This window comes from Amphibalanus amphitrite, unplaced genomic scaffold (assembly GCF_019059575.1).
Source record: "Amphibalanus amphitrite isolate SeventyFive unplaced genomic scaffold, NRLGWU_Aamphi_draft 001466F_arrow, whole genome shotgun sequence".
Lineage (NCBI taxonomy): Eukaryota > Metazoa > Arthropoda > Thecostraca > Balanomorpha > Balanidae > Amphibalanus > Amphibalanus amphitrite.
In genome coordinates this window covers 101,700-119,941 of record NW_024882959.1, presented here as the reverse complement: position 1 = coordinate 119,941, position 18,242 = coordinate 101,700, and the positions used below count along the sequence as shown (strand labels likewise).

Genomic DNA, 18,242 nt, shown 5'->3' with positions numbered 1-18,242 from the left:
GGTTAGTGGTTATGTGTGCGGATTTTAAAGTACAGTAAACAGTAATACGTGATGAGTGACATTGATAAGCTGACCCAGCTGCTCCTGCAGCAGGCCGAGCTGTCGGCGCAGCGCGAGGAGCGTCTCGGTCAGCTCGTGGAACGGCTAGTCGCTGATCGACAGCCGCCTGCTCTTGTCGCTGGGGACGATGCACTTCCGGCGACCCGGCCCACGGCGGCCGCCCCGCCCGTGCGACTGCCGGCTGCCGCGACACCGGCGCCGCATCTGTCATCATCTACTTCGCTGCGTGACTTCGCCGTTTGGAGGGAGAAGCTGGATGGCTATATGCTTCTCACTGGCGCGTCATCACTACCCGTTACTGCCCAGCGAGCCGCTCTCCTAAGCCTCCTCGACGAGGACTGGCACCGGGTGCTGCGTTACGGCCTCAGCGTCACGGACGATTCTCCCCTCTCCGAGGTGGTGGACGCAATGGAGAGCCACCTCCGAAAACAACGCAGTGTCCTGGTGGACCGTCGAGCCTTCTACGCCCGGGTACAGGAGGAGGGCGAAAACTTTGATGAGTTTTTGTGCGATACGAAGGAACTCGCAGCGTTTTGTGACTTTTGCACGCATTGTTACGACTCACGTTTGCGTGATAAGATCGTGTGCGGCCTGCGAGATGAAGAAACAGTGAAACGGCTGTTGGAGGATCCAGAACTCGACCTCAAGAAAGCCGTAGACATCTGTCGTGCGTCGGAAAACGCCCGCGCTACCTGCTCTGACCTCCGCGCGCCGAACGCATCGCTGAACCGGCTGTCAGCGTACCGCCGGTCAAAGTCGCGTGATGCGCGCCCCGCGGCCCAACCCGGCGGGCGTTCCGCGGGTGCAGCTGGCGTGCGCCGCCCCCTGGCGCGCGATGCGCGCCCCGCGGCCCAACCTGGCGGGCGCTCCGCGGGCGCGGCCGGCGCGCGCTGCTGCCGCTGCGGGCGGGCCGCCCACGCAGATCCGGCGGCGTGCCGCGCCACTAGCGCCACCTGTAACTCGTGCGGCCAGCGCGGCCACTTTGCAGTGGTATGTGTCCAGGTGGCGCGCGAGAGCACCGTTGCCCCCGTCGAGCACGCAGCACCAGAGCCGCACATCGGCCGTCTAATACGAGACGTCTATGTACACGGCGTCTCTACACGGCCGACACCTCCCGTGTCTGTTCGACTGTCTACCGCAGCTGGTGTGTTCACCATGGCGGCCCGGGCCGACTCCGGTGCCGAGGCGACAGTCATCGGAGAAGACAGCCTGTCTTCTATCTGCGTGGAACCAGCGCAGTTGGAGCCCTGTATCGGCCAGCCCTTCTCAGCAGTGGGGAGACACCCGCTCACCTGTATCGGGTCGTTCCAGGCTGCTCTGGAGCTGGGCGACCGATCGACCACCGCCGCCGTGTTCGTCATCAAGGAGATGACTGGCCTGCTACTCAGCTGGTTCGACTGTGTGGCGCTGGGGATTCTGCCGAGGGATTTTCCGGCACAGATCCGGTCTGTCGAGGACGCACCGCGCCCCACTGATGACGTCACACCCTCTGATGACGTCACACCGTCTGCACTGCCGGCCGCTGCCGGCTCTGCTCGATGCGCCAGCGACCGCCCTACCCCGTGTGAGACGCCGCGTGACAGGCTCTGTCCGGCCACCGGGGCCGAGACGGGCGGGCCGGCGCCGCCGGCCGATGGACCCAGCCCGGCCGCCGGCCTCGGCGGCCCGCTGCCGGCCTGGAACAGCGACTCAGACCCACCGGAGGCGGTCCGGGCCGCTCATGCCGCCGCTCTGGTGCAGTGTTTCCCGCGCGTGTTCGGGCAAGATTCGACTCTCCGAGTCATGGACGGCGGCCCGATGAAGATCGAACTCCGGCCCGACGCGAGTCCGACGTCGGTCACCGCCGCGAGACCGATTCCCTTCGCCTGGCGGGCGGAGGTGAAGGCGCAGCTGGACGACCTGCTGAACCGCGGCATCATCGTACCCGTGGACTACCCGACGGAATGGTGTCATCCCATTTCGTGCGTGCCGAAGAACCCGTCCGGGTTTCGACTCTGCGTGGACCTGACGGGACTCAATCGGTACGTGAATCGACCCACGTACCCCTGCCGGTCTCCTCACGATGCCGTGACGAGTCTGCCCGCCGGGCACCGATGGATGTCGACTCTGGACGCCAAGATGGGCTACTTCCAGGTGCCGCTCGCTGAGTCAAGTCAGGACCTCACCTGCTTCATCACGCCGTGGGGCAGGTTCAAGTTCGTCCGCTGTCCGATGGGATGTAGTGCGTCTGGAGACGAGTACAACCGGCGCGGCGATGCAGCGCTCGGCGACATCCCAAACTGTGTCAAAATTGTTGATGACATCCTGGCCGTGGCACAGACGTACCGGCAGCACCTGCAGCAGGTGATCGAAGTCCTCCGGCGCTGTGACGACCGAGGAATCACGCTGAACCCGCAGAAGTTCAAGTTCGCCCAGAATGAGGTCAAATTCTGCGGCTACAAGATCACACCGGCCGGCTACACCACCGACAATGAGAAGGCCCGCGCCATCGCTGATTTTCCGAGACCGGAAAACGTCACCGACCTGCGGTCTTTCATGGGTCTGGTGAATCAGCTGAGCGGCCTCACGCCGGAGCTGGCAGGCTCGACTCAGACCTTCAGAGACCTCCTCAAGTCGCGCCGGGTCTGGCGCTGGACTGAGCAGCACGAGGCAGCGTTTCTGCACACGAAGATTGTGCTGTCGTCACCGCCGGTGATGGCATTCTTCGACCCGCAGCTGCCGACCGTGCTACAGACTGACGCTGCTAAAACCCGAGGGCTGGGTTTTGCACTGCTCCAGAAGCACGGCGAGGACTGGCGTGTGGTCCAGTATGGCTCACGGTTCCTGACAGATACCGAGAGTCGGTATGCCGTCATCGAGGTGGAGCTGGCTGCTGTACTCTGGGCCTGCAAGAAGTGTCATGTCTACCTGGCTGGCATGCCGCACTTCGACCTGGTGGTCGACCACCGGCCGCTGGTGACCATCCTGAACTACAAGCAGCTCAACTCGATCGACAACCCGCGTCTGCAGAGGATGAGAGAGAAGTTGTCGGCCTACAGCTTCACCACCAGCTGGCAGAAGGGTTCGAGTCACGTGATCCCAGACGCGCTCTCACGAGCGCCCACCAGCGACCCCGCCGCCGACGACGACGGAGAAGTGGACGCAGCGGACGACCCGCTACACGCCTGCGTCATTGCCGCGCTGCAGGCCTCCGATCGGTCGGAAGACGGCGTCCAGCTGGCCCCGCTGATCGACTCAGCACTCGAGAGAGTCCGCGCCGCCGCGGAGCGCGACCCCGAGCACCGGGCTCTCAGCGAGGTGATTCTCGCCGGATTCCCAGAGAACCGGCACGAGGCGCCCCCGGCAGTGCGAGCTTACTGGGGAGTGCGCCATCAGCTCGCCATCGACGACGGGCTGGTGGTATATGGCGCTCGGCTGGTCGTCCCGTCCGCCCTCCGGCGCGGTGTGCTGGAGAAGCTCCATGAATCACACCAGGGCGTCGACCGCACCAAGCGCCGTGCCCGGCTCAGTGTGTACTGGCCGGGCATAGACAAACAGATCGCTGACACCGTCGCCGCCTGCGCTCAGTGCCGTCAGCGCCTGCCCAGTCACGCTCGGGAGCCGATGTGGCGGGAAGACGGCGCCCCGACGCGCGTCTTCGAATCAGTCTCGGCCGACTACTTCTCCGCTGGAGGACACACGTACCTGGTGTACGTGGACCGGCTGTCCGGGTGGCCGTATGTCACTGTGTGTCCCCGCACGGCCTCGGCGGACCACCTGATGCGGCAGCTCCGACTGATGTTCTCGCAGACGGGCGTCCCGACCGTGTTCCGGTCAGACGGCGGACCCCAGTTTGCATCGGGCACGCTCCGCCGGTTCCTCCAGCGCTGGGACGTACGACATGAGATGTCATCACCGCACTACCCGCGCTCTAACGGGCACGCGGAGGCCTGCGTGAAGACAGCAAAGAAGCTGGTGCTGGCTGCGTCTTCGTCGGGCCAACTGGACCAGGACCAACTGGACCGAAGTCTGCTCGAACTCCGTAACACGCCCCGAGCCGACGGGCGGTCGCCGGCACAGGTGCTCTTTGGTCACCCGCTGCGCTCCGGTGTTCCCACGCACCACCGCGCCTTCGCTCCGGAGTGGCAGCGGGCGGCCGCTGTCTGCGAGGAAAAGGCTGCCGAGCTCCAGGAGCAGGCCGTCAGGTGCTATAACAAGAGCACGCGCCGGCTGCCAGCGCTGAAGCTCGGCAGCCGCGTCGACATTCAAGACCCCACCACCGGCCGATGGAACCGGATTGGAGTGATCGTGGGCGTCGGTCAGAGGCGCACGTACCTCGTCAAGACGGCCAGCGGCAGGGTCCTGTGGCGGAACCGCCGCTACCTCCGCCCGTACCGGCCGCTTCTGACGGAGCCCACCCCGCCTGTGGCTCCGTCCGCCCCGCGCCCGCCCGCTGCGGGTGCGCCCCAGCCGCCGCCGCCGCCGCCGCCGCTGCCAGAGCGCACCGCTGTCGCCGCCGAGCGGGTAGTCCGACCCGCCGCTGGTGCGCCTGTGTGCCACTCGCCGCCGGTGTGGTCACCCGAGGTGGAGACGGCCGCCGCCGCCGCTCTCCCGCGTCGTTCTCAACGGCAGCGCCGCGGCCCTGGTCGGCTCCAAGTTCGTTGGGGTGCGACCTCGTATGAGGAGTGAGACAACGTCGTGCAGTGTTGTGTTTTTGGTGTTTTCACGACTGTTGTCTCGAGGGGGAGATGTTGTGTTTGTGTATAGGCCCCCCCGAGGCCCCATACTTGGACCGCCTCTGCGGCCCCACTGGGCCCGGTGCCTGTGAGCGCCCCTGCCGGCGCCAGCTGACCGTGCGCGCCAAGCGGCGTGACTGGCGCACGGGACGTGGGCTGGCGCTCGCCATACTTGTTTACGTTTTCGTGTATCTCTTTCGGCTTAACGTTTCGCAGCAAATAAATCGCTTTAATCCGTTTATATATTTCCATTTCGAACCGATAAACGACAACTAAACAGGCAACAACCATTATACGATATATAACGTATTGATAGAGCTATACTTTTCGTTCATTATGCTCATGGGTATCTTATATATCAATATCTATGAGTGTGCTGGCAAATAGGAATCCAAACTTGCGCCGGAAACGCGACTTCTTTGAGTGCAGGTCGCAGGACATTACTTTATTGGAGTGCATTCCCACACTCTCTGGAGCCTTTATCGTTTCCGTTGTCGATGCGCTCCCTCCCTCGTTACTGGTCGACGGTCGGACCCCACTGCAGAGCCAGAGATGGACTGTCAGAAAATGAGATGGCTTCCAGAAAACGATGCCATTTCCTTAAATGAATAGCAGCTGAAATTGGCTCCTTTGGACTGTCAATTATGCAAAGACCAAAGTCACTGACCACTGACCAGTGCATTTGAAATGTGTTTTCAAAAGTGGAGAATCAATTGATACCTTTTCAGTACATACGGTCATGACAGGTCAGTGCAGGTCAGCACAGGTCAGCTCTGGACGGTTGCGGGTCACCTACAGGTCAGTCAGGTCAGTACGGATCAGCACAGGTCAGTGCAGGTCAGCTGTACCCCGCTGTGGGTCCCGTACAGGTCAGGCCGACGATCGATGCTGGTCCCGTCAGTCTGAGTTTCGTTTGCATAACGCCGCAGCGGGCCAGCTCTCGTCCCGCCCGTTCCTGCCAGTGGCCGAGATTCATGGGGAGGGGTAGGGACGGGGTCCACCACAAAGGCAGGCCGCATGGACTCTGCCAGCGCTGGCGTTTGCCTTACATGATAATGTTTTTGATTACGTTTGCTATACTCATGTATGATTGATCGTGATTTTCATATTAATTATAATTGTGATTTGTGAATGACAAGCCTCATGATAAATTCTCAAGTCAATGAGTGGACGAGTAAGTACACAAGTCGTTTACTGCCCCTAATTATGAATCGCTTCACGAGTCATGCTTGCAAAGAGCTTAATTGTCAGGCACACTGAGAAAACAGTGTCCCGATTTTCGGGCTCAGAGACCAGTTTTCGGGCTAATGTACCATATTCAAAACAGACAGCACATTTCGAGAATACTTTCTGAGCTAGCGCCACATGGGCTCATACGATCCCTTAAATCGGTATCATTGATCGCAGAAACAGAGCTCAGTCAGTACCCATTATCGGTGTCAAGCTCTAAAACTAGTCTCACTATGATACCAGTTTTCAGCCTGATCCCCATTTTCGAGCTCACCTGATTCCAGTTTGAGGGCTCGAATTGTGTGGTGAAGCCAATATTAGGGCTCACGTCATCGCGCTTTTCGGGGCTTTGGTAAAAGCTGGATTGCGTCAGCTGGCTGGCCAGCTGGCGACGCACGAAAGGTATTTAATTTTAGATATACCTAAGCGCGGTAGTAGGATGGACATAAATATTTCAAATGGCTTTAAATGAAAAATTGATTGGTAAATATTCATTCTTTTATATCTAGCATTGATATGTAAGAAGCTCTGCTAGCGCCACCATACGGCGCCAGCTGGCAAAAAATCCAGTTAATACCAGAGCCCGCTTTTCGTCCGATGCAGCCCCTCCTCCCCCCCCCCCCCTCCCCCGTGTCCAGCAGCTGCGAATAAGACGAAGCCGCGGACAAACTTTTTTTTTTTGCTCGGCCAGCCTAGCGCCAGTCTCGAGCGGTGGGACAGTTAACCGGCAATTTTGGCCGGGATGCAAAAGTTACGTTAAACCGGTTTATGTTAACCCGGGAGCAAATAACAACGTGGGAGCCTATCTTAGGTGTGGCAAAGCTAACGGATTACTTACTTGTTGCCGAGGTGCCCAAAGAAGGTACTGGAACCGAAAACACAACATTGGTTCATGTATTTATTAACATTCATACACACAGTCATATACTTGTGCAAGGTGTCAGTGTTCGGTTGTGGGGTGTAATAGCCAGGGAAAAAGTTCTATGAACTGAAAAACCCGGCGCCTATTACTTCGCAACATGGTTGTGTATTCAACATGAACTGCAAGGAGTGCAGACGACATTGCCTGTGCTAACTTAACGTCTCACGGGCAGCGCCGCGCTCTGACACCTTGGTCCCAGAAGCGGCGGCGTTTCTGACCGCAAATCGCCGGAGAGCCGGTCGACGCCGTTGAGGGGACTGAGCAGGCCGCTGCCAGCTCCACCTTCACGTCCGCGCGGCGCAGCTCGGTGTGCGGCGGCGGCTCATCGCGCGGGCCGCACCCGTCCGTCCGCTGCACGAGCCGCTTTTCGATCCGACAGCGCAACACCGGCACGCCATTGTGCTGGCTGAGCGGCGGCAGCGGCACGTAGGCAACAAAACAGTAGAAATCGATGGGCCTGGATCGGCGTTGCCAGCAACGCCGGCAGCGGCGCGGCGGGAGGCGCCAGTGCCGCCGTCGGGGACGTGTGCCCTTCGCTGCGCTCATTCGAGTTGGCCGGCCGGCCGCGCGGCGTAGTCCTTTTGACACGGTGCGAGAAGAGCCGGATGAAGGTGGACTTTTTATTGGCGTTGCTGGTGCTCACGCCGCCGGCGTCCAGTTTGGGCGGCAAGTCCGAGTACCAGGAGTCGGACAAGTCCCGCGCGAACGCCGCCAGCCGGTCGTCGTCACTGCTGGCGGCGGCCCGCCGACGGCGCTGCCTCAGAATCGGACGAGTCGGTGGTACTGAGCACCTCGCGGGACGGGTAGCTGGGAGTGGGCCGGCCGCGGCCCCTGCCAGGCCGCGCCACCTTCACCGGCGCAGCCGCCTTCAAACTGCCCTTGCTGGGCGGCGGGTTGGTCGGCGGAGGCGGCAGCGGTGCCTCGACGTCAGTCCGAGTCGCTGTCACTGGGCGGCCGCCGCGGAGACGGCTTCTGTTTGACCCGCAGCCGGCCTGGGCCGGCTCGGCGCCCTCGGCCGGCGGCGCGCGCCGTTTCGAGCGTTTCACCTTTTCACTGTTACTCTCGCCTGGTCCTCAGCGTCGAGCGGCTCGGCGCTGTTCGGTTTCATGTGGCCCATGCTGCTGGGAAACTCGGGTGGGGACAGCTTTCTGACTGGAGTGCCGTCGAAGATGGAGGAGACGGGGGTGCTCGCAGAGTCCTTGCCCAATGCCCATGATAGAGCCGAGGCTCCACTGGACGCCCAGCTTAATCGGGCTATCGCCGCCCTCCTTCTATGGTGGATTCTTCGGCCCCCTACAGCCACGGGCCATCATATACTCCCAGATGGCGGCACCTAGGGGATGAGGGGGGGGGTGTCTGGGCCACTTGTCCACCTCGTGGCGTCGCCAGCGACGCCTGCGAGTCGGAGCAAATGATTATGGGGTCTTCCTCGAAGGACGGGTGCTTCAGGAGATGTTGCTTTGCCGTTTTGGGCGCCACCATCTCAGATCGGTAAATGGAGCAAATCCTCCCCGCCGCCTCCCGCAGTACCAATGTTGTACTGTCTGGGTGCTCGGTGAGGACCCCAGCGCCGCCTTCCTATTACTCCCCCGGTCGCAGACCCGTCGACCCAGGCCCACGTCGCACGCTGGGGGAGCGCTCCCAGTCACGCCTCCGCAGCACTCCTTCTCGCTGTCGCGGACGCCCCGATCGGCAGCAGGTCCAGGTGGACCGTGACGCCGTCTGTTGGCGTCTACGGGGGCAGTCTCGTGGATAAGCGCGCCTCGGCGGGCAGCGCCACTCCAGTGGTCCCACACCGCTCCCCCGCGCTCTCTCCAGCCGGTCACTGACTTCAGTCACGGTTGGGGGGGGGCTTCCGCCACGACGCGGCGGGTCCTCCGACGGGAGGGAGAGCGCCTTCGCCAGTAGGCGCGATGCCAGCGCATCCCTCCTCATCTCTCCATCGGCACGACGCCCGCCTCGGCCCTCACGGCGAGTCTTGGAGCATGGAAATCGGGCAGCCAGTGATGACTCATGCCACCATCAGCATCTCCGCCTCCAGGACGCCAAGATGTGTGGCCGCAGCCGCAGGCAGCCACGCCGACCCCGCTGCCCGCATGCCCAAGTAGTCTCGAATCGCTGACACCTCTCCTGAAACAAGAGTGGTGTCGTAAACTTAAACCCCTTGCTGGAGCCCGCCAGCCGCGACAACACCGCCACACCAATTTTTGTGACCCCGGAACTTCCGTCCCGAGCCTTATTTCACGGCACGATGCTACAGTGCGCTACACGTATTGTGGTATTCAGCTTCCATGGAAACATCAACTAATTTGGACGCTCAAACATGGGAGTCAGGAGTGGTTAAGGCCCAGAGCGTTCTGTCTGGTTTATAAAACCTTGGCCAGCAGATGTAAACGTGCTTTTTGTATAAGTGGCTTAATTTTGACGCAAAAGGGCACTAACCTTCGGCGCAAATAATGCAGAAATTTCAGCGCAAATTGCAAAATAGCTTGCGCCGAACTTCGGCGCATGACGGCTTCACGGGCGTCCGGCGTACCATATGGATTAGAGTTGCAAAATTTCCCTACCGCACTACCGGCATGCCGGTAATTTTTCACTACCGCAGGTTTTTTCGTGGTATTTGGCATGTCCTGCCGGTGGCATGCCGGTATTTTTGATTTTGCATTATGATATTTGCATAATTTGATTAGATTATGTGATTAAGAACGCTTGTTGTGGTAAATGTGATTGCTGCTCACTGTGCAGTCTTCAGAAACACATTTCAGTAATTCAAGTTCTTTTTGACCTTGCTTTTTTGATGAATGTGTTAATGCTCTTTGTAGGCAATACCTCTTTGATTACATGTGATATTTTAACAGCTGTAAACTGGAAATGAGTTTCAAAATTGTGGTATTTGTGGGGCCAACTCAGCCAAAATCAGGCTGCTGGAGTTTTGGTTGGACAATGGGTGGCTGCTGGGTGGGGCGGTTACTGAAATTGCCAAAATGTGGCATCTCATGTAGGGGTAAGCCAGAATCAAGAATGCAGGTTTTTTAGTATGCCGGTAATTTGGCGGTGTTTTTGCTTGGGGCGTGGTAGCATGCCGGTATCCCAGAAAATTTTTGTGGGGCGGGGCGGTGCCGGTAGCAGCCCATTGGGAAAACTTTGCAACTCTAAATTATGGATGTTTTCCAGTTTGGGCTGCAGGTTTTAGCTCTAGGTTTTAGACTGTAGGTTTTGGGTTGGGTTGGGCTGGGCTGGGCTGGGCTGGGCTGGGCTGGGTTGGGCTGGGCTGGGCTGGTTGGGGTGGTTGGGTTGGGTTGGATTAGGTTAGGTAAGTTTAGGTTAGTTTAGTTTAGGATAGATATGAATACCTATTTTTTGTAAGTTGAATTATTTTTTTTCATTTTGTAGCATCATATGCCTTCCATCTTTGAACTGCCATATTCAAGCACCAGAATAAGTACGGACTTGAACCTTTTCCAGTCTGGATGCCTGTATGGAAGTTGTGCAAAATCATGCAGTTGAAGGTATTGTAACCACAAATGACTCAAGTCTCAACTTGTCCATAATTGGTTATCTTGATGTATACTTGTAGACCCTTCCTCTTACTTGGCACACAGGCATGGTGTCACAGTGTTCTAAAATTGGATTTCAATTGGGTGTCCCAATAAAAAAAACTGAAGACAAAATGAGATAGATTTAGTCTTTCCGCAAAACTGCATAATACCATTTTTACCTCAGATTTTGTCAGAACCTTCAAAGGATCTGAAATGAAATGATGTAGAGTAGATGCATCAATTGTCAAGTCATGCGTAACCTGGCAGCTGGCTGTTGAATCAAACTTTTGACATATTTTTTTTTGCAAAGATGAAATAAAGCCACTTGTCATATTTTTAGGATGAAAATATTTTCCCCATCATGTGTGGTTATTCACCTAAAATTCTGAAACGTGGAACACTGTCATACCAGCATTCCATCATGTCAACCAGCATTCCGCAGCATGTTAGCAGAAGCAGCAGCATGTTATAAGTATATGAAAGATCCAAATAGGTTGTAGGTTGGTAGGTATTGGTACTAAGTTTAACTTAATAGGTTAGTAGGCAAGGTTAGGATTAATTTTAGTTGAGCATCAAGATAACCATTACGAACAAGTAACAAAATCCTTACCTACCCTTGAAAGTATTGCTTCAATCACATCATCACGAAGAACCAGACAAAAATTTTGCACATTCCTACACTATTTGACATCCTGAATCCAGATATGATGCTTTCATGTGGCGCAAATACAAGAAAAACGAATAATCAAACCCGTGCGTATTCGTATCAACGGCGCCACAATTGTAGATCAGACCTTTTCTGAACAAATACCACCACAATTTTAATTGATAAGGGATTAAAATGGCATGAGCATCAACATCTTGATTTTTTCTAAAAGATAGCGATAACTGATAACTAATAACTTACCATTCATTTTGAAATCACGGCGGTAGGTACACCAACACATGGCACTGAAAACAGCAAAAGACGGAATGGCGGAATGTCGTATGGAGCCCTAAAACGCAGCTCGAATTGAGCCCGAAAAGGAAGACGAACTGATGCCGCTTTCGGGGCTAATGTACTTTGAGCCCGAAAAGGGCGCCTAACTGATCCCGATTTTAAAATCATACAGATTTGAGCCCTGTTTTGGCACTCATATGAGCCCTTATTCAAAAATGTTCTCAAAGTGTTTTCTGAGTGCACCAGATAACTAGTGATTGTTTTCTGTTTTTAGCCAGCCGCATTAGCATGCTCGTAGATTTAACGGAATTATTATAACGATACCATTACCACCCCAAAGCAGACCATGGCTCACCTTATTGGCTGCGATGAGGCTACTTTTTCAAAATTAACTTGCCTTCCTAGTTCCTAGAACCAGTCTCAGTCGCCAAACACAAAAGCCAACACTTCTTTTGATATCACTTTGATGGCTGCGTGTGCAGGTTTTCCAGTGGCGGAAATTCTCGCTGATTTCAAACAAGGCCGTTTCCGTCATAACTGCTGACACGGCGTCTCGGTAAATTGGAGCTGGAGTCTGCGGTGGGCCCGTCGACGCCGCGGGGCTGTACGCGCCGACACCTCCTGTTCATATCGCGCTGTCAAATCACCAGTGAACCACCTCAGTCGGCGCTCAACTGCACCGCCGGCCGGCAGCACGCCGGTCCGATTTCACCGATGCGATAAGCTCTTATATGCAGTGGAGTTGATTTAGAGCTGACGTGACTGCATGGTTCCATTGGCAAAAGTGGGTTATTGACGCCGAGTGTTATATTAGGCGCAGACTTCTGGGCAATGTCACAGCTGGGTGCCAGACATTCCTCAGCTAGCCGTCGCTGAGCTGTCACCGAGAGAAATCAATAAATGCACCAACAGACGTGCAGCATCCCGGCGAATGTCTCTGGTGACATGAGCCATCTTGAACCAGGGAGATTTGTTTGGCATCATGCTTCTCAGGATTACGCATCGTTGAAAGATAGCGCAATCGGAAATTTTGACCCGTTAAAAAATAATTTCGAAGAGACATGCTTTGGTAAAATTCGCAATATCGCGCAAAACAAGGCACACAATGCATGCTCTCAACCTGCTTTGAGCACAATATTCCTGCAAGTGATAGGAACAGAGAAAGAGACGGGAAAGGAATAGAAAAGAGTGGGAGAGAGAAAGATAAACGGAGCTAAAGGAAGGGCAGAAAAGCATAGTGGAGAAATAAGACAAAGATAACAGATGGATCGCTTAGCCGAATAAGCCATTTTATCTGTTTCTGTGAAAAGGTCCTCTTCTAACCAGATATCCAGCATCTAGCTGCATCCATTTCTTTCCCAGCATCACACCACCTGTTTGGCTACACCTCCCGGCTGGGTCGAAGCGCGCCGGTTCAGGAAAAACCGCGATTCATAACGGGACTCGTCGCTGATCCGAGCTGCCATAAATCGTCTGCGAGCAGCGGTAACGAGGCAGGGTCTCACTGGGCAGAGACGGACGGTCGGCGCTGCGCGGCGCTGGCAGCGCAGCCGCAAAGGAGCAGAGCTGGCGGGATGGAGGGGTCCGCGCTCCAACGCAGTGCCGCTAACGCAGGCAGAGGAACAGAGCTGGTGGATATGGGGGGGGGGGAGGCTAGGATTATGCCTCAGTGCAGTGCCGACAGCACACGCAAAGGAGCGCAGAGCTGGTGGGTTTGGGGGGAGGGGATCGGTGCGCTAACGCAGCAGTGCAGCACCGCTAACACAGGCAAAGAGAAGCTGAGTTAATGAGTAGATCGGGGTACTGGACCCTGTGCTCGAACACAAAAGGAGCAGGTCTGGCGGGTATAGGAGTGAGTGCTTGGTGGTGAATGGTGACTGCCTGGGGAGTTTTGCCGAGAGCTAAGTCCAGGGAGAGTCGAGAAGTCAGCTAATTGGAACTTTGAGTTTTGCGTCGTCCCGTTGAAGTTACTTGGAGAACTGAGCCCATCCCCGGTGGGACAGGCCAGTTATCAATACACAAGCAGTGAGCCTCTGTGGCCATCGGCACCACCCAATGATCGAGTTCCAGTGGATCCGCTCACTCTGGGCACACTCTCGCAGCCGTCAGCACCCATCGATGGACACGGACCGTCTGCGTCCGGCCCGGGGCGTGGATCGTTCCAGAACACTCGGCACGCGCCGGCCGCTCTTATAGAGCCCACTTTACACCCGCACCGATTTCACGCCGGCTGCACTCGTCGAAACGGCGCCGCCCCATCAGCCGAAGGAACACTTGTAGGCGCGCCATCAGCGCCCGAACGAGCCACTGGCTTCTGCGGACGCCCTTCAACCTCTTCAGAGGAAGCTGCACTGACCGCCTCCTCGCCCACACGCACTTTGGATGACGCCGCACTCGGCATATTGAGCGGGCTTCGGCCGCTATATCTCCGTATTTTATTTTCGAATGGGGTTCGGAGCCACTTCCCCCTCATGGGTCATAATTTCGGCTGGCAATAAAGCAGTGAGCGGATCTGGAAATGAAATCACCATTCGCAGGTGGGAGGCGCGCCGGTCGACGCTTAGCGAGCCCTGCTGGCGCTCTGTCGGTGTTTTCAGCGGATGGGTGGGAGAATATTCATCCATCACGGTGTAATATCCTCTGCTGATGAGATTCCATTGGAGTGACTCGCCCTCAGCAGCTGGGTGCAATTCCGACACCAATCGGGACGATATGTTCGGCGGCCTGCAGCGGCGCGCCGAATCGGTGCCAGTATTCAACTCGGCTCTCTCGCAGCTCCGGTGAGGCTGGCGATCGGTCTGGGAACTTTTACAGTGCTGACATTCAAACTGCAATACACTCCGACTCTACTATTCGATTAACAAAATGCTTTGTAAGGTATCGTCTTAGTGAAGTCGATTGTGAATGCTGGTTTATACTTCACAATTGCCTGTATATGCAAACGCGCTCATGTAATTGTAGCACTATATATAAAAAATCATTTTGATCTTGTTCTCAATTCTAGTGCCGTGGTAGCATGTAATGTAGGGACTGTATCTGTCCGCAACAAGACTCGACCCCATGGTGACACGTAGACGAGCATTGCCCAGGAGTCGACGGACTATATTAATTAAAAAAAAAAAAAAAAACATTTAACGGGCGAAAACCAGAACCGGGCCCAAATACAAGAATTTGTGGACGCTCAAAAGCATGAAAATCAAGAATTTAACGGGTATCGCTACGTTTCAAGCTCCGTGCGTAACACCAAATTATTATCACTATCCTGTGCTAGTCTGCCGTTGTAATCGAGGTGCCTGTAAGCAGGTGCATCCTTTTTCGGAGCTATGGACTGGATGTTGGGAGTCCAGAGGATAGAAACTGGACTCGAAACGGAAATACGGTCAACGAAATACGCATTCAAAATGGACGCCCTTTGTATAGTTTTCCCTGTTGCTCGTTTTAGTGGAATAGTTATAGATACCTACTCAACAATCGCAACATCATAACGCCGAAGAATGAAATTATTCCAGTTATTACGGTTATCATCACTGAGAGTTATGTATTCAAATCGATAGATTGTTGTAAAAATGTGTGCAGTTAACTTTTTCTGTGGACAGTGGAGGCTATATGTAGACCATGCACATTTATACTGCATAGTTCAGTGCATGGACTTTCATAGTGGTAAGGCCATGTGCAGGAAGACTATGAATGGTGTGAAAGGCTATGCAATATGTATTTGGGCCATGCTGTCCCTGAATGCATGGTTCTACAAGATGATGACCTCTGACATATTCTTGGGTCTTCCATAACATTAATTGTGCTGCTAAGTCCCCGAGTGTTTGTAATATCCTGAGAAGTTGCAGCCGGAACTCCAAGTTGAGCATATTTCTCGTCATTCATGCATGCCAGTCAGGTGGGCGACTTCATGACTGAGCATAAATCACCTCCTCCCTTCATGCACACAAATATCCGCAGACCCAAATAATTTGAATTTCTTTCGGAAAATGTTTTGTTTTAACGGCAAAGAGAACAGATGTTTAGGAAGGTATTTAATGCTTTTTATTGCATTATATTCTGCAAAACAATTCTTTCTTCCTTGGCAATGGTAATTCTACCCGCACAAAGATAAAACACTCCCAACTTGGGTAATCAAGGCCGTTGAATGCTGTTACTTTGAACAAGGCAATGCACCAACGTCGGTAACCACTTTCAATAATTACATTCGTGAAGCTCCAAGGCAAACAAAACGAACGCTTTCCGCAATATAATTAGGTTAGAATACGAGCAACCCAAACTACTGACGATGCATACGGACTCAACCACTCAAGTGAGCACTTACTTGAAATGTCATCAGCGCCGGAGAGGGTTCCCAGGAGCAGGAAAACGCTCAGTGCGAACATCCCGGCTCGCTTGCTTCTGCTTCAGACTAACGAATGGCTCCCACCGGCTCCTCCAGATGAGACGGCCGCGGATTCCGACCTGGCACCTCACTCCGCGCCGAGCGGCTACTCTCTCAGAACTCCTGTCAGGTGTGATTCCCACAGCCGGAGAGATCAGAGCTGTCAGCGGGGACGGACCTGTCACTGTCAGGATGTCACCGTGACAGCGCCGGAACCGGCCGGAGCTCTCTGATGTCCGAGAATCCACCGCCCCGGGCTCAGCGCGGCGCCCGAGTGGGTGATCTCGTCTCGCTGATCAAATTGGGTTTTATAGTGCTGACTCGAGCCGCTGAGCCCGCCACTATTTGTCAGTCTCTTGGCCAGGGAAATTCTATCCGGGCACTCACTGACCGCCGCTGCCCAGTTCTGGTCCGCCGCTGCCCAGTTCTTCCGACTTCAAATAACGTCCACCGCTCGTGTTACTTATCAGTAAACAGGCGTCAGGAAGTAAAAATCTAACCTGAAACACCCTCCCCCTCCGGCGTCTCACTCCGCCTTTCTCCGTCGCCCTGCACTCGCTCTTCTTCACCTCTTTCCAACCCTCACTCACGCGCCTCTGACACACCTCGTCACCTGACCCCAATGACCCCCGCACGGAGCGTCGCGTACCCGTACCCCTGACCGTCGGCGGAGGACTGGGCGGCGGGCGCCGACGCCGCGGACCGTGCCCCGGCTCCCTTCCGGCACGGCGAATCGTCGGTGACGACAGTACGCTGTCGCAGACGACGATCAAGACGGCATCGGAGACGACGAGCGAGACGGCATCGGAGACGACGACCCGAAGGCGCTGACGGCGCGATGAGAGACGGAGCGGAAAATGAACGAGCGGCGCGTGCGACGAGACCCGTCCAAGTGGACGACGCTCTTCGGTCTTGGTGATGCAGGTCGCGTCGTCAATGGAGGAGAGGGTGCAATTTTATTCCCAGCGTTGACCATTTGTGGCACTAGCCATCTGAGGAGAATTCAATAACGATTATTGGGGTGATCGGGGACCCAATGGATCCTGCAGGACAAATCTTTGACGATCGACCATTGTAACAGCATCGTCAAATGATTTACGCTCTTTCATTTATGTTTGCAAGGATTTCCATTGCCCATTGCCTAATCACATTGACCATAAATGTTTTATGGAGCTCGGTTCTTGACAAGTTACAAGCGTTTACGTTGAACGTAAAATTAGTTGGTCAAGTCAAATAAGGTGCACGACCATGACATCTGACAAACCAAACCCTGCTGCACAAGAACGAGTCATTTGTAAGGTGCAGTGACTGATCAGGTTAATATAAAACATACAATTGTTTTGATGGAAATTCAGTGATCGTCACCTGAGACCAGATTATAGTGGCCACTGGCCAGGCAATTTTTTTCTTGTTCAAGATGTCTGACTATGTGGAAATGTAACACAGCCAAACGTTTTGCCTAAACTAAGAGGAAAATGTAAGCGCCTGCGCCCTACACCTATTTAGATATTGAAGAGCGATGCTATCAGACAGCATCAATATCATATGTAGGTATTTATCGAAACAAAAAAAAACAGTAATATCCGTTTCAAGAATCAACAATATTCCACAATGGTTATTGCAAAAAGACAACGCATTATTAAGTTTTATGAGTGTGGTCATTCTTTCCAGGGAAGTGCAGCATGTACATAAGCATGTAGGAGTCAGGAGAAATGACGACTGTTGAACATTGCAGTTTACTCGAGTCCTCAAGCAATGGCCGAGGTTGGCGGCTTTGTCGACTCCAAGGTGGCGCTATTCCCACAGCCACAATGCATTCACGTCTCAAATGCGTGGTGTGACGCCTGATTTCGGGTCGCGGAGGAACCCATACTCGCCGGGCTAGCTCATCGATGCAATCAAACTTCGAACTCGCATACAATGCCTTGAAAATGACGGCTCCGTCAGGTGGAGCTTACGTAAAGGTGAAAATTGGATAATAGATCCAGTCGGGGCGCTAGGTGCGACGCTGCAGCAGGCAATTACTGTGCGACCCAGGTCAGGCTGCAATACCTGGAAAATCACAGCTTACTCAACATCGCCGTACTTCGTGATTAGCGGGTGGAGCCAGGCTCTGATGCTGCCGCGACAGTAAATTACATAGATCTCCTATTGGTCCGTGATGATGTTTTGATATTGCCAGCTGCTATATCATCAAATCTCAGCCCTGGTCGATGGCAGCACGTGTCTGCTGCTGAAAATGTCCAGTTGGGTGGATTTTTCATTTCATTTGATGAAGTGAGAATTGGGACGTAACTGATGCCTTGCTTTCTTCCCAGCGCATTTGAATTACAACAACAATGAATGAGAATAAATTTTGGCTTAAAATAATGGTCGTACAGGCAAACAGTGACGCAGACAAAAATTCATGCATGGATACAGTCATCCATACAGCAGTCATACACATTACATATAGTTA

The 18,242-nt window shown here is 54.7% G+C and overlaps 1 protein-coding gene across 1 annotated transcript; it reads left to right on the top strand.

The window, feature by feature from the left end:
- The first annotated feature begins 51 nt into the window (after positions 1-51).
- LOC122373248 (uncharacterized protein K02A2.6-like) lies at positions 52-16,626 on the top strand. The gene is made up of 4 exons (XM_043351122.1): positions 52-127; positions 1,202-1,494; positions 1,801-4,498; positions 16,547-16,626. The coding sequence occupies exons 1-4, from the start codon at positions 52-54 to the stop codon at positions 16,624-16,626; spliced, it is 3,147 nt and encodes a 1,048-aa protein (XP_043207057.1).
- Positions 16,627-18,242: the final 1,616 nt, after the last annotated feature.